The sequence below is a fragment of the Parasteatoda tepidariorum genome, chromosome 4 (genome assembly GCF_982258835.1).
Source record: "Parasteatoda tepidariorum strain Cologne lab strain chromosome 4, Ptep-v5.0, whole genome shotgun sequence".
NCBI lineage: Eukaryota > Metazoa > Arthropoda > Arachnida > Araneae > Theridiidae > Parasteatoda > Parasteatoda tepidariorum.
This window is the reverse complement of record NC_141758.1, coordinates 51,630,561-51,646,963: the sequence shown is the minus strand read 5'-3', so window position 1 is coordinate 51,646,963 and position 16,403 is coordinate 51,630,561. Positions and strand designations below refer to the sequence as shown.

At 26.2% G+C, this 16,403-nt stretch overlaps 1 protein-coding gene across 1 annotated transcript; it reads left to right on the top strand.

Moving 5' to 3' along the window:
- The first annotated feature begins 997 nt into the window (after nt 1–997).
- Nucleotides 998–14,558, top strand: LOC107438970 (WD repeat domain phosphoinositide-interacting protein 4). The gene is made up of 11 exons (XM_016051400.4): nt 998–1,202; nt 1,956–2,030; nt 6,272–6,376; nt 7,598–7,685; nt 9,385–9,479; nt 9,745–9,830; nt 9,908–10,030; nt 10,108–10,193; nt 10,434–10,535; nt 12,499–12,632; nt 12,798–14,558. The coding sequence occupies exons 1-11, from the start codon at nt 1,157–1,159 to the stop codon at nt 12,905–12,907; spliced, it is 1,050 nt and encodes a 349-aa protein (XP_015906886.1). The 5' UTR covers nt 998–1,156; the 3' UTR covers nt 12,908–14,558.
- Nucleotides 14,559–16,403: the final 1,845 nt, after the last annotated feature.

The following is a 16,403-nucleotide window of genomic DNA, read 5'->3' as shown; positions in this document are numbered from 1 at the left end:
AAAAAACAAGACAATTGCAGCATTTATTAACAAATAAAAAAATATTATATCTAAGTTATCTTTGAATAAACAATTCAGTAATATTTCAAAATTATTCCAGTGGTTAAAATAATAGGTATCAATGTTAGAGTAAAAAAAAATGGAACTCAATTTTTATTGATATTTATTTTATGCTAACTATGTAAAACACACAAGATTAAAATACTAATAAATATCTAAGCATCATCAAATTTCTTTGTAGCCCCTTCACTTAACATAACACTATGCACAGCTTCGTTCATTTTTTGGGTGTATGAGCGTTTATTTGCCCAGTTATAACGACAGTAAGTCCAAAAACACAAGGTTGAAGCCACAAAAGAATAAACTGCTATGTCAGTCGACTTCTTGGCCTTGCTAGTGAACAGGAAGTGCCCTAAACCAGCAGCTAGACCAGTATAGATTCCATAACTGAAAGATTTCTTGAAACATGGTATCTTCTGTAAATCAGTACCAAAAACTGTAAATTCTCGGTCACTCATATTGAATGCGTATTATCGTGAAAAATTATATAATATCTAAATTAAAATTCGTTTTACAAGTGTCAAGCGTAGAAAAAGAATTAGCATGAAAGTGACATATGAAATTCGAAATTACAGCATTGTTTTAGTAAAATTATTCAAACTGCCAATCTGTAATTTTTAACCTTCATAAAAAATAGTCAAATGTACGTATTGAATTTGTAAACAAAACTTGAATTTCTGTATTTAGCAAGCTTCCGGCTGTTTAGTTTTGCTACGCTTAAATCTCATTATTATGAATTTTATTTTTCATGAATTCCTAACTAATTGTTTTAATACAAAGTTAATTCCCCCTTTTAGGCTGATTTGAAAGAAAAAAAAAATCTTTTATCGAGGATCTAATTCAACACTTTGGCAAATGTTTTTAATTTAAAATAATTAAATCCTTAGAGGGCGCAGTTTTCAGGCGATTTTCTTTTCCCCTGCCCCTTCCTTCCACCCCTCTTTCTTTCCATATCATAACAGCAGTATTTGTTGTGAAACAACTGAGCGTGTTTTAACAACTTTGTACATTTGAACTTCTTTGTTTACAAGTTTACGCTTAATAACTTTTAAACTTATATGAATTTTTAATTAAGCATTAAATTATTTATTTTCTGATGGATTACTTTAGAATAAATAATTTACAGTTCAACCAGGACCATGGTCAGTTTTTAATTTAAATACAAGTTAATTTTTTTCTTGCTCTTTGTTCAATGCGTCATTGTCTTTGTTTCCTTAGAAAAAAACAATTTTCTTGTTCCTCGCATTTTTTAAAGTATTTTTTTGTTATTTATAAGAAAAAATGTTAGCTTTATATGTAAATATTTGAGGGTTTTTCTGGTCTAAAAATTTTGGCGTCACAGAGGGATTGTACCCTGGTATCTGTAAATTTGTAAGATTGATTTAATGTGTAATAACGTTACCTTTTTAATCCCTTTTTATTTTAAATTTTGGATATAGTTATGTTATAGTTTTTGTTATAAAAATAAAATATCCTTGTTTCTGTTTGTATTGTCTCTTAAAAAATTGACTTAAGCTATTTGTTTATAACATGCATATTTGTACAAATGTAAATTGAGTTACTTTTTTGATTAAATTTTCTAAATTGCATATAATGAAAGTACATAATACGTTTCAAAGTAACTTCATTTATTCCAAGAGTAAATAATTTTAAATTTATATTCATAATTAGTTAGGGTAGTTACTTAATTTTTTTTAGCTTTATTGCTCTTGTTTATTATATCATTATGGTTTGGTTTTGTGATATATTTTTTTACGTTGAAGTTTTTTTTTTATTGTTCGATTGTAATAACTTATTTATTTTGCCATTTAAACTTAGTACAAATTATGAATGCATATTAAATTTTCTTTTTGACAAATTTTGTTTCTCATACATAAAATTAATTATAAATCTAGGTTGCTTTTCATGTTCTATGGATTCTGGAGCCAGGATTTACAACATGGAACCTCTTAGGGAGCTTACACATTTAGGTAAGAATAAGAAACATAACTATCTGAAATTAATAAGCATAGCAGCTTATAACTCTCGGGAGCGACCACTCTCTGTTCAATAGTCGAATGGTCCTTAATGAAGATTGGTTGTTCTTAGGGGATACCTTCATTGACCTCAAAATGTTGTGGAAGGTACATGATTTTTTGCAAATGGTTTTAATTTTACTTTGTATTATTTTCTTGGTGCAGAAATGCCACTTGTGTTGACTTCATGAAAACTGGATCAATGACTAAACATTAGTGTCAATAAAAATGACTTTTACAAGTATAATTATGTGTAAAAACAAATTTACTAATTATGAATGCTAGAACTATTTAAAATAAACAATTGTGTTTTTTGTTTGTTTGCATATAATTTTATATCACAAAAATGAGTTAGCTTTAAAAAATGAGAAGTCGCTATACAGAGGTGGTATTTCCTTTAGGTTTCACTATATATTAAATAGGTATATTGCGAATATTTGTCTACTATTCAGTATTCTGCACTTTTCTGAATGTTTGGCCTAATGTTCGGTCAAATATTCGGCAAAGTATTTTTTGGTGAGGATTTCAAGCATAAACTTAAATTGTTTTTTATTTTTAACTATACATTATTAGAAATAGTTTTTACACATTTGATAAGTTCGGAAACTTTATAATCTATGTTCTGAAATGCAAAACTAGGTTATTTTTATATTGAGCCTCCTCCATAAGTTTTGTAGTGTTGATTTTTTTTTTAAAATTATATCCGGGGTAGTCTATTTTGTTCTTTTTTCCGCACTTTTTTTTAAGAATTAGTAACTTTTCGTTTTTACAGTTTTTCTGTTTGAATTAGCAAGGCATTTTAATGGAACTCGTCATGTAGACTTTGTTTTTTATTGTCACTATTTTCCTGTATGGTAAAGCAGATAACAGATAATGTTGAAAAGTGTGATTCTCTGTTAATGTTACATTTCAGAGCTAAGAACAGCTTTTCTTTTTTTATTTTTATTAACTATTCTTTTTATCTGCAATTTTATGACTCAGCATTTTCTAAATAGCATTTCTAATGAATGTTATTGTTTTATGGTCACTTTTTTTTCTGAAAATACAGCAGTTTAAAAAAGTTAAATTGAGCTTTTTAATGTTTAAATTTTTTTCATAAATTAATGATTCTTATTTTGGTTTCCATCTATCATATTTTTTAAAAAACTTTCGTTTTTATAAACGTTTCTATTATGACATAGCAATTTAGAGGGTTTCTATTAGACTTAATTCTTCACTTTTTCTTGAAAATATGGTCAATCGGAAAACTGATATTTAAAATTTTCTTCCTAAAATAAAAATTGGTTTATATTTTTTTTGTTGTATATAATTTTTTTTCTAGGTATTTTTATGATAGCACTGCCTTTTTAAAAACATTTCTGACGAATTGTCTTTTTTCTCTTTTTTTTTTTTAAATGTTTTATGAATGAATTTTTTCTGGAAAATATTACTTCTGGCAATAAAATTTTGTTTTAAGGATTAAGAGGATATTTTCTTCTTAGGAACTTTACTGCTTTAGTTTCTTTATTATTTAAAACTGTTACTCTGTTTTTTATTTATCATAAATATTTCTCATTTTCTTTATATTATAATTATTTTTACTTTACCTCATACCAATAACATAGTTAAGTTTTGATTATTTTTCAATAGTGACTAAACTCATTTATATATAGTATTTTACTTTATTTTATTACATTTCAAAACTAATTTTTAACTGCTTTGGGCATCTTATTGTATTTTTTTATTTAAAACTGCTGATCCATAACTCTTTAAATCGCAAAGATATGATGGTTCAAATTTAGGAACCGTCTACTAGTTACTCATCTTTCAGACTTGAAATCTAGTTTAATAATTTAATCATCAAAAAGAAAGAAAACTAACATTTATGATGTCTAAATTGCTTTTGTAATATGTTTGATTGCTCTTTGGAAAATGATGTCGAAAATAAAGTTATTAAAATTATTGAGTAGTAAGTTTTTTTCTTTTCTCCATCAATGCAGTGAAAGCATTTTTTTTCTTATCTTATGTATTTCATTTATTGCTAAGCCAAAAGTACATTTAAATGTATTGTTATTTTAAGTGATAAATTTCTTTTTTTTTATTTTATATATTGATGAATTTATTTCTACATTATGATGCATTAACCTGTGTTATCATTTGTTTATTCAGAGTTCTCCTTAGAAATAAAAAAGGCAGGCGGTTCCTCTTTGAAAAGAGCGCTTTGAGTTTTAAAAGGGCACTCACTTAACATACTGAATATTTATCGAAATACGTAATATTTTGTAATAATAGAATATTTTACTCAACTATTTTTAACTTATCCTCTCATACTATTTTAAGAATATATTTATATTGGTTCTCTGTGCATATTTTTTTCCTCAAAAAGTAAACTAGCAAAAAATGATCGATAAACAACTTGAAATCTTTTTTTTTTATAATTTAAACTGAAAATCAATATTAAAAGATTCATTTTTTAAAAAAAGTTTTTTATTTAAAAGATTAGTTTTAAAGTCACTTAAATTTATTAATAGTCCACTGCCCCCCCCCCCCCAAGAAAAAGATACTTATAAAAATTTAACCAGTTGAGAATAATCATAACTAAGCAAAGTGGAATCTGAATAAAAAGGTACTGTTTTTAAGGGATGGTGGCTTATTTTTACAAAAAGTGTGCATTTATTGGGATCACAAGGCAAGCAGGGTGGACCATACTTCTTAGGGAGAACACTGGTTTATTTTTGTATACATTTATACTTTAGTATGTAGGTTATATGTAGAGCCCGGATTTTGATGACCTAAAAAATCTCAATTAATGCCCTTAAAAAGTGCAAAAAATGCCCTTAAAATGCGAAAATTGCGCTAAAAGTGCCTTATGACATGACTTAATTAGAAGTAAAAATATTGAACTAAAACGATGTTTTACTCTTTAAAATTATTATGAGTCGTTTCAAAAAATATAAAGCAATGCAATACTTGTTCTACGTTCATTAAAGTTTGACAAATATGTTTTATATCCAAAAATAACAAAAAAAAAGGAAAATATATTGACTCCAAAACATTTTCATTTTGTATAGAAACTTAAATGAATATAACAACTTCCATCTCATAATATTACTAAATATCAGAATTACAGTGGATTATTAATTATTATTTTTTTTTAATATTTTGAAATGTAAACGAGCACCTCTTGTCTGAAAGCAAATTTTTATACCAGGAGAAGCTTCTTTCAACGTCTACTGATGTTATTGGTGCGTACTTGAAAAGGACGGTCACACTTACTGACAATTCTTCTTCAATTTGAAAAGATGTTGCTTCACCTGTTAATATCTTAGAAATTTTCTTCATTGTTTGGAAGCCAGTGTAATAATAAAAAATTATAAAAAATAATAAAAATTAGAAAAATTTAACAAAAAATTTAAAAAATGCTTTCAAATGCAAAATACGCCCCAAAATTTTAAAGAAAATGCCCTATAAATCTCAAAAAATGCTCTAAAGGACAAAAAATGCAAATGTCATCAAAATCCGGGCCTTAGTTATATGTAATTTAGTTTATATGATTTAGTTTTGAAGTAATTTATTGTTGCATGAAAACAACTGAAATGATCAATTTTCTTTTTAAATCTATTTGAATCAATCATCTTAATGGGGTCTTAATTAATTCCAAAGTCGAGAAAGTTCAGGTTCCGGAATTCTTGACCATTTGTAATGCAGGAATGAAATAGCTCTTATTTTCATTTTTTTTTTTTATAAATAATTTCGGATCAACTTGTTTTAATCTTAGTTTTATTATTTAAAATTGTTGAGTTTTGCCCACTCTTTTTTTTAATTTTATTTATTTAAAAAATTTTTTTTGTGTGAAGAATTAAAGAAATATGAAGAATAAAAGAAATCCCATAAGACAAAATTTTCAAGCAATTTTTTTTTTAAAGCTCTTTATTCTCTTTATCTCTTCATTCACCATTTTTAGTTCTTCATTCACCATTACAAAATCTGTAATAACCGTTATAGTGACTTTAATATCTACTTATCAGCTTTTGTTATTGTGTTCCCTGTTTCCAAAATTTATTGCTACTTTTCTTTTGAATTTATTTTATTAAATATTAAATTTACCACACTTAAAGTTTGGTTTTACTTTAAACCATTTTTAAATTAATTGCGCATTTGAATAATATTTTTACGGTTGACATATCATTGATTTTTTTAAAAATTATTTTATGTAGACTCTTCTACAGTAGGAAGTCTCACACTGTGTGAGATGCTATACCGTACTAATATTTTGGGTATGGTTGGAGGAGGTAACAAGCAAAGGTTGGCTGAAAATACAGGTAAGTTACCAGTCAAAATTATACTCGTAGTTTAAATATTTTCACTATATATTTTATTACCAATTTATGCCTGAAGCAAATGAGAAAAGTTGAAAGCAAACAATTCAAAAGGGATAAGGAAGGAAAAGTGCTTTATTAAATTACGCAGTTGCTCATAAGCACTTTTTCAAGTAAACACCTCACTTTACACCTATAGTAAAGACTAAGGCTCAAAGTAAGTAAAAGTTAAGGCTCAAAAATATTGTGACCAATGACATGATTGTGACAATGTGGTTAACATAGCGCTCAGGCTGCTTTTACTTCCCGGACAAGCTGATATCCATCGATCTGAAGATGAGTGGGCTTCAAGCTGCAATTGGGGATCGGACCCTGGTACTTCACAATGGCAGTTTGATGCCGTAATCACTGAGCCACCTTGGTTCATTTAGAATATTTACAAATTTTTGTTTGACCTCTCTTTACTTTTCAGTGTAGACAAGAATTTTTTTTTTAGCTTTAGAAAAAGATTTGAGTGGGTATAATTAACATTGTTAAAAATATACTTGCAAAACAAGCCGATGCATAGGGGAGAACTAAAGATGCAGAAATAATAGGTGGAGGTATGACTATGTACTTAAAAACAAGATTCAAACTAAGCAGAACTGTATCTGGCTGCTAGAAGAGAATTTTTTTTCGAGTTTTGGAAATGTTTTTAAAAATCTCAAAAATATTTAGAATACTTTTAAAAAATTTTTGCTATCATTTTTATTATTTGCATTCACTTAAAAGTTTTTAAAACTGCCCCTTATTTTTATTTTTAAAACTTAGTGTAGTTTTCTATTTAATTATTTTTTTTTTTTGAATGAGTTCTCATTACAACTTTATATGCCTCAAAAAGCCAGAATTGTAGCTTTTTATTCACTGTCAGCAAGTTTATATCAATAATAATTTTTAATTTTGTGGGTTTATCTTCATTGTCAATTCTAACTTTTGATCAACAAAGCCATCAATATAGCCTCTTAATGTTATCAAGAATTCAGGATTTTGGTGTAAATTTCATAAATTCTGTTAAAAATACAGCTTTAATAAAAGGTTAATTAACTTAAATAGTTTATATGATTATTTTTTTCTTTAAGGTTAAAATTTTTTGTTTGGAATGTTTTGTTCAATTTGCATAATAATTCTTATACAAATTGCGTCTATCATTTCCTTTTTTTTTACTAAATTTTTCTACGTTTTCAGTTCTTCTTTGGGATGACTTAGGGCGAAAGTTTATATCAGAGTTTACATTTTCTTCTCCTGTCTTATCTATGAGAATTAGAAGAGATAGGTAACTAGTTTATTTTTATTCATGTTATAGTCTAATTTCATCTTTAAAAAAATTCATATTTTTATGTTTTAAGGTACATGTGGTTTAATCATAATATATTTATCATGTCATAGATACGTGTGGATTTTAAAGCTGTTTGTGAGTGATAAATCTTGTAGTCAAAATTGTGACCTCTTTGCCACTATCTAGAGTGCTCAAATTTCAACCTGAACTCATTGCTGATTGACAAACAAATTTCTCTCATGTCCTTTTGGTTACTAGCAGAATTTATTCCCAATTGTAATTTAAACCACTTTTGAAGTAGCTAAAGAGCTAATTTTGAACTTAATTTTGTGTTAGATACTAGCTGAAATTTCAGTTAATTTTGTGTCTGCTACAAGCAGAATTTATCACTATTCAAAATTTTGATTACTTTCAAATATAAACTAAGGCACAAACTTAAACTGAATAATTAAATTCATTATAGCATGTGGAGTATTTTACTGTTTTTTCTTTGAAGTTCAACAAAAATTACAATATTACTACCAATATTAAATATGTATCTGTAAACTTCTTTCTTACTGTTCTTTGAAAGAAAAAGAAAAATGAGCTGCTGAAGAATATGTGCGTCCTAAACTTGTGATAAATAGTAAACCAATAAATGTGTATGTATTCTCATGAATTGAATAATAATTTGTATTATCAGGTAGTTAGTTTTATAATGTGATTATTAAATTGTTTTACATGGATATTTAAAAGAAATATTTTTATGAAAAATTTATGAACTATTTAGGTAATAATTAGAATTTTGGCACTATAGGTATATTTTATTCAAATTATTTCAATGATATGTTTTATACTTGTAAAAAAAAGAATTTTTTGATTTGTTTCAGTTTTTGATTACTGTATATTTCTGAATATAAGCAAGCCTATTCGTTTCAAGTCAAGTACACTTTTAAAAAAAAATTACTCAAAATTGAAATTGATATATGAGTAGATGCAAAATTAATGAGCAATGTTATATTTGTAGGTAACTTTTAACTTTGTCTTTAGACTATCCTATTTGTTTTTGTTCAGAAATGAAAACCCATTGCAAGTCCCATGGATTCTACCTTTCTTACTTTTGTTTACCCTATCTGCTTTTGTCTTTCAACATTCCAGTTTAGGTACACATCAACAGTTCAAGTTGGCAAAAAGCCTAAGCTATTTAAAGCCTACACATTTAACCTTTTCTGTGTGTTATTATTTTTTGAGAAAAGAATAGTAAAAAAAAAATTACTAAAATATTTTTTTTGTTTTGCTATTGTCATTTTTGTTTCTTTTTCGAATTGTTATTTTGAGGCATTTTTTCCCAACTGTTATATTATGTATTTGTTTTGTACCATTTACCATATTAAGTAGTTTATTGCTAATTATCAAATAGAAAACTATTTTTGTTGGCAATGTTTGAGAAAAGTTAAAGGATTTAATTATAAGCTTTAGTTTTCAAAGGTTTCCCAATGAAATCTCGGTCTACATTTGAAAATATTTAATGTTTTTAGCTGCTTTTTTCAAAAATGCTAAAGCTAATTTTTTTTTTAAATCGAAATGTTCACACAATTTTTTAAAACTTTTTGTTTTTTGCTATGTTATAGTTGCTGAAATAATTATATATATATATATATATATTTGCTTGTGCAATTTTATTTACATGAATTTGACAAATTTTTATATGTTTTAGGATTTATGTAGCCGAAGCATTGCAGATTCATGTTTTTGCATTTCCTGATTTCACAAATAAGCTTTCAACCTTTGATACAGGAAAAAATCCAAAAGGTAATCTTGCGCATTATCCTATAATTTTGTATCCTATAATTTGTAGCTATAAATCTCAATTTACTTCAGACTAATGCTTGGCTTGAAAGTAAAAAGTTGCAATATTTCATTGCATTTGTAAATATAACATAAGTTGGAGTGCTTCATTGAAGTTGTTTTCTGATTTTAATATGTTAAACTTAGCTAGTAATATTAAAAGTAATTAATAGTTTACTGCTGATATTCTGTCATTTTACTGTTCTTAAGTTACCTAAAATTTTTTTAGGGCTTTGTGAAGTGAGTCCATTTCCTAGTTCTGAACGTCAGTTGCTAATATTTCCTGGGCATTATCGAGGAAGTATACAAATAGTAGTAAGTTTCAGCCACTACAATATAAATGTTGGTATTTTTCTGCTCAAGTTTATATTCATGTTGCAAAATCATTTCAGGACTTAGCGGCAAAGAATCCTGGACAGACAGTTGCACCAATTATAATAAATGCTCATGACACAGAGATTGTATACATAGCAATGAACCAACAAGGTACATTAGTTGCTACAGCATCAATGAGGGTAATAGTTGAGTCTAATGAATATTTTAAATATTTTCATGTAAAATGTGTGTAATTGCTAAAATATTTAATTTTTAGGGTACGCTGATACGAGTCTTCGACACATTCAAGAAAACTCGACTTATAGAGTTAAGACGAGGATCCGATACTGCTACTCTTTATTGGTATGCTAATACTTTGCTTCTTTTGTACAGTTATGATTAGGCTTTTTAATTAAAAAACAATTCATAAGTTTGCATTCTTTCTTTTTATCTTAAAGAATTTCCTATTTCATGAATATTATAATTATGCTGTTTCAATTGATGTAAAAATTTTTTCAGTGAACATTCTTTCAGTGAAAATTTTTTTTTTCTAAGTTTACTGAAAATTGTTGAGTATTAATCCTGATTTTGTTTTTGTTTCAGTATAAATTTCAGCAGTAATTCTGATTTACTATGTGCATCTAGTGATAAAGGAACTGTACATATATTTTCATTAAAGGAATCAGTGAAAAATAGAAAGTCCATGTATGTATTTTTCTTTATTTATATGCATGTTAATATAGATTAAGTAAAAGATTTCAGTGGTATTGTTATAAGGTTTTAAAATGCCTGGTACTAAAAAAAAAATTTTTTTTTTTTACTGGTATAAAACACATTGATTGTTTGATGGATTGATTTAAACCATTTTTTTTAACTAAATAAAACTTGTGTTCAAGAAACATAGCAAATTTATCTATTAGTTTTTGAATTATAAAATTAAGTTAGTTACTCTGTATTAATTTAACCTAATTTGTCCAAATAGATTTTTTCTGTTTGGGCCTTTGCTTTAATAATTACTGCTTTGTAATAATCTGTTTTGCTTCTCAAAACAATACCTCCCCATTTGTTCTTTTCTAAATTTTTCATGCAGAATAATAAAATACTTAGTTTTGAAAATGCAATAATGGTAAGAGTTTTTATTACGTTTATTTACTGAAAAAGTAAAAAAAAAACTATGGAACCCAAACTGTGATTAAAGTATTGCAGGATTAATGTGCTTGATTAAATATGTAATATTATTGATGAAAAAATAATTTTCATTCCTGGATAAGATATTAAAATATTTTGTAATTAAATTGAAATTATAATGCATTTTACGGATTAATATATTTTTTTTTAACAAAATAATAGACAGCAATTTTGTATTTACTTGTTCGTTTAATAATTAGTAGTTTCAATAATTATACTGGTTTTAGTTAGTTATTTGTAGAGGAACTTATTTTAACTAAAATTATCATAAAACATGCAATATATCCTTTTGTGGAATAGATTTTTATTTATTGAATTTTTTAATAGGTTTGAGTAAGTTGTAAGTTTGTAACAGTTGATAAAACATATAAATTTTTATCAAAATGAAATACTTTTTAAAATATTGGGCTTTTTAAAAATTTCTGCATTAAAATGTCTTTGCCAAACGCCATTTTCACTAAAACCACCGAGGATACTCATAAATACCTTACTTTCAAAAAATGTTTGTATTATCCATTTTTAGTTAAAAGTTCATGTTTTTGGGTTACATAATTTATATACTATGTTTATATCTATACTGCTGGAAATAAATGAGCATTGCAAGATGGATAACACTTTTATTAATCATTTGCATTTTTTTTAAAAAAAAAATACTTGTCTTTAAAAATAAGCTATTCATGGGCTTTTAATTTCTTGCAATATGATTAATTATTTTTCTTTTAAGCAACTGATGTATTTATGTGAATATCTATAAATTTTTGGACATTCAATTTTCAATTGAATAATAAGTAAGATAAAGGATATTAATATCATTAATTCACTTGGCTATTTCCCAGGGTGCATAGTGTTTTTAAAAAGTGTTTATTTTCGTTTTTTAAAAACCCTTAAAGGTGTTTCTTTTTTAATGGGTGTTTTTAGAAAGTGCTTAATTTTCCCTTTTTCAAAATGAAATTTTTCCTATACCATGTTGATTTTTGCTACAAATTATGCAAAAAGACACAGTTCACATTGTTCCTATTTAACGTTTTCACAATTAATTCAATCCCAATTCCTATTTCGGCGTATTGTCAGTTTGTAGCGTATGAAATTCATTTTACATGAATCAAAATTTCATGATTTCATCAAAAACAAGGCCAAATTTTTTTTTTTTTTGACATGTTGGTTAAAACAATATAAAACCGTCAATTGTCAAAATTTTTACAACCCTGCCTGGTTGTGATATTTTTTTAAAGTGCTTAAAAATATTTTTTGAGTGCTTGAAAAGTGCTTATTTTTTGTTGAATAATTTGGCTACGCACCCTGATTTCAGTTATGAAATGCTGCTTAATTTATAAATATTTGTATATTTATTAAATAAAATAGGAGTGATGCACTTAACTACTTTGAATTATCAAATTTCACTGAGTTTATTGGTCCAACTATATATTATTGAGCACTTAATATTAAATGATGTAAGAAATAATGCACTGGACTATTTTAGGTTATCAAATGCCGCTAAATTTATTGGTCCAATTGGGGCATATGCAGCAACTTCCCAATGGTCTTTTGCTGCCTTCACTGTTACCCAAGAATGCAAGTGTATTTGTGCCTTTGGATCAAATTCATCAATATATGGTAAGCATGAACTTATTAACAGATATGATATTTTTAAAGCTGTTTATCTTGCTTCTCAATGTCTTTAGGAGTTCTTAGCAGAATTTGACATTTTCTGAACAAGTTATGTGTTTAAAATATATTTGTACTGTCTCAATTTTTAATACTAGTCTCACTTTTTTTTAGCTATTTGTGTTGATGGGACATTTCATAAATATGTTTACACAGAAACAGGAAGCTGTAATAGGAAATCATATGATGTGTTTTTAGATTTATATGATGAAGAGGAATTTTAAGCATAGAACGGACATTCACTCCAAACACTAGTTTGAATTATTCTGAATGATATTTGTTGTAGACATCATTCAAATTCAGTGCCTTGACATATTTTATTTAAAGAGTAAAATCAAAATTATGTATATTTTTGTTGTTGTGTAAATGGCATGTGACAAATTAAATTAAAAGCAAAGCTTAGCATGCATGTATTGATTCATGCTTGTGTAAAATGATTGGTTTAATAGTGAATGCAGTTTAATCTTCTATGTTGTGAGTAATTGTTTGTTATCATTACTGTGTGAAAAGTTAGGACAATTTTTCCGTGTGTTTATTGCGCGTCACATTACAATGTTTGAATACATAATGGTTTTCTAGGCCATTTTGTTATTAAAATTCATAAATGCTTAAATTTTTCATATGTAGAACGATTTTAAAATATATTAATTATTTTATTTTTGAGCATTTGTTAACTCTGTATTATAATTATAACCAAATATAAATTATTTCTTCTTAAAAATCTAATTAATAGCTGTTTTCATCTTATTGATCTCTGAATAATAAAGTTTTAAATATTAAAACTTTTTCTCTAAATACTAATATGTATTTTTGAAAATTCATTTCCTAGAAATGTAACTTCTAAAAATTTGCTACTTTTCGTTACAAATTTTGGACTTCTTTTATGTTGAAGTAAAAAAATCTAATTTTTTTGCTTTAATTCAGTTCAGTTTTGATATTTTAATTTTGTTGATTCAAGTGTAATAAAACTTTTACCTTTTCTTTTACACATATCATAGAAATTTAATATTTCTTATAATTCTTTTGTGTATTTTTTAACTATTTAAACTTTTTGCCAATTTTTTATTGAAAAATTCAGTTTTGAAACAATTGATTTATAAAAATATGTCTTCAAGTAATTGCATTAGTTGGCATGCAGGAATGTTGGTATTATCAGCATGTTTACGAAATTTTGCAAATAAGTGGAAAAATATTTATTATTATTTAATATCTTTAATTACAATTTTTATATGGTTCTGGTTGATGTTAAATATTCTGATATCTAGAGCTAAATACAAAAAAAAAAGAAAATCTTAATTATATCAGATCATATAAACTCAATTTTATCTAACAAATTTTTTTTAATTTCAACTTATCATTGTTTCTATCAATACCGTGAAAAGACAAAATGAGGCCATCAAAATTCCTTGATTTCTTTGCATGCTGATTAATGTTATGATACTGTGTCTAAATTGAAATTATCATATTAAAGTTAAATAATGCAGTAATTTTGAACTATATAGTGTGCATATCTGTTGAGCTATATGCACATTAGTGGATTCCTTCGAATATGACTTTACAAATATGCACATATCTCAATCGATTTTCATGAAATATGACTAAATGTGAAATCTGTAAAATGATTTTCTGATCTTAGTATATATTTGGGGCCATTTAATACTGATATATTTTCTGATGTCTGTAGAAAAATTAGATATATTATTTTTCCTATGCTACTTAAATTATATTCAGTAAGCCATTCCTAAGCTTATTAAGAGATGAATATTTAAATATAAAATTTTATTTATTTTGCAAAACTGTATAAAGTAAATGAGTACAATTCTTGTTTGGAAATATACTCCGCTTTTATCATCTAATGCGCTTCAAGCGATAAAATAGAACATTTGTAAAAAGGTATGGCGTGTAATTAATGACATTTCATTGTAAATTGCATTTGGAAAGAGATTTTACCTTTGTGTCTTACAGTACAATACTAAGCCAATGACTGTATGTGTTAAATATGTCCTGTGTGGATTTTTCTCTATATGTTTATTTATGGGAGTTGAAGCTTGTAAAGTTTAAGCCTGATTTTGTTTGCTAAAAAAGCTAATTTTTAATAGCCGATTTTGTTTGCTATAAGAGTTATAAATTTTATATATCTATGTTTCTAGATATATATTGGAATGATGTAAGTGTGAGAAATTTTTCCTATCTACAATCTTAGTGGGAAATATATTCCAAATCTCAGTTATATTTAATAGATTGTTGCTAATTTAATTTTAATAATTTAAAATTTCTTTATGAATTTTTACAGTTTGTAAAATAAAATGGGTTACTTTACCTGTTCTCTTATAGCAAGTTTTTCTCTTTTTTTTTAAAATTATAAAACAGTTACGATTTATTAAGCAGTTTCCTTTCATTAATAATTAATTTGAAGGTGCTAAATAATTTAGTACAGATACATTTATGTTCATGCTTTCAATTAAAAATCATAACATAACTGTGTATTCATAATATTTCAATATTTTTTCAGTTTTATCTTTTTAAATTCCAGAAATTGATTAAATCTATTTCTTTGCTGTGGGTCTAAATTTATTTATATGCATATTTATGAAATACAGTAGGGAACCGATTATGCGGAACGATCGGGACCATCGCTATTCCGGATAACTGATTTTTCCGGTTTTCTGAATCGCTACACAAAGCCGTTTTTTTTATCGTTAAACCCAACTAAAAAAATATATATATTTGGAAATTATCTTAAAAAGAAGAAAAAACGATGAAGTAATACACTAATGATTATTTCTAAACTGATGGTAAGGTAAACATCTTTCAAAAAAGAAAGAAAATTCCTAAAATCTTATGAAGAAAAAAACATCTTTTTAAAAAAAATCGCGGGAAAATTTATCGAATTTCGTTCCGGTTTTTTGGTTTTCTGATTTCCGGATAACGTGTTTTGTACTGTATTTCAATTTTTTTTTCAGTTTTATCTTTTTAAATTCCAGAAATTGATTAAATCTATTTCTTTGCTGTGGGTCTAAATTTATTTATATGCATATTTATGAAATATAAAGTCATGATAATATAAAATATTTAGACTCTTAGGTGCTGAGATGTTTGTGTTGAAGTATATTTTCTGTGATTGTTGGTATAATTTATTAGTGATACTTCATTTTGTGATATGTTTCTGCAACCAATAGCTCATTGTATAGTATGTGCATAAGATCACACAAAACTGCCTCACTACAGAATGTACATAGTGTAATTAAATTATTTAACTAATTAAAAGAGGTTGGTTGTAAACTCAAACGTGTGGCAGAGTTCCTTATTTTGTGGCAATAACAAAGGGAGATTTGTCTTGAAGAAAATTATAAGGCGTTTATTTTTGCAGGGTTGCCATTTTTAGGGAATTTTTCTCTGGAAAAATTTTAGACTAATTTGTGAGTAAAACTAGTCCCAAATATTTTTGTTTTGAAAGGAAGCATCAGGTTGTGTATGTAATTAAATTGCTTTTTTGATTGTGTGTGTTAGAATACAAACGCAGAATCTTACAAAAGAAAATATTTTAAATTAAAAAAAAACCTCTCTAATTGATAATTATTATTAATTCCTTAATTTAAATTTAATAACAGTGCAAGTTGGATTTGTTTGTAAAGACTTGTTAGTGAGATTTAATTAAATTATTGGACTAACTTTTGTCTCATTATAGTTGTAGTAACAATTATTGGAATAATTTAGCAT

What these genes read in the sequence shown, in the direction of transcription:
- LOC107438970 (XM_016051400.4), top strand. Translation starts at nt 1,157, where the DNA reads ATGGATTACTTTAGAATAAATAATTTACAGTTCAACCAGGACCATG. An exon ending in GAGGAAGTATACAAATAGTA is followed by an intron (nt 9,831 to 9,907) that starts GTAAGTTTCAGC and finishes AAATCATTTCAG; the next exon opens with GACTTAGCGGCAAAGAATCC. An exon ending in GTGAAAAATAGAAAGTCCAT is followed by an intron (nt 10,536 to 12,498) that starts GTATGTATTTTT and finishes GGACTATTTTAG; the next exon opens with GTTATCAAATGCCGCTAAAT.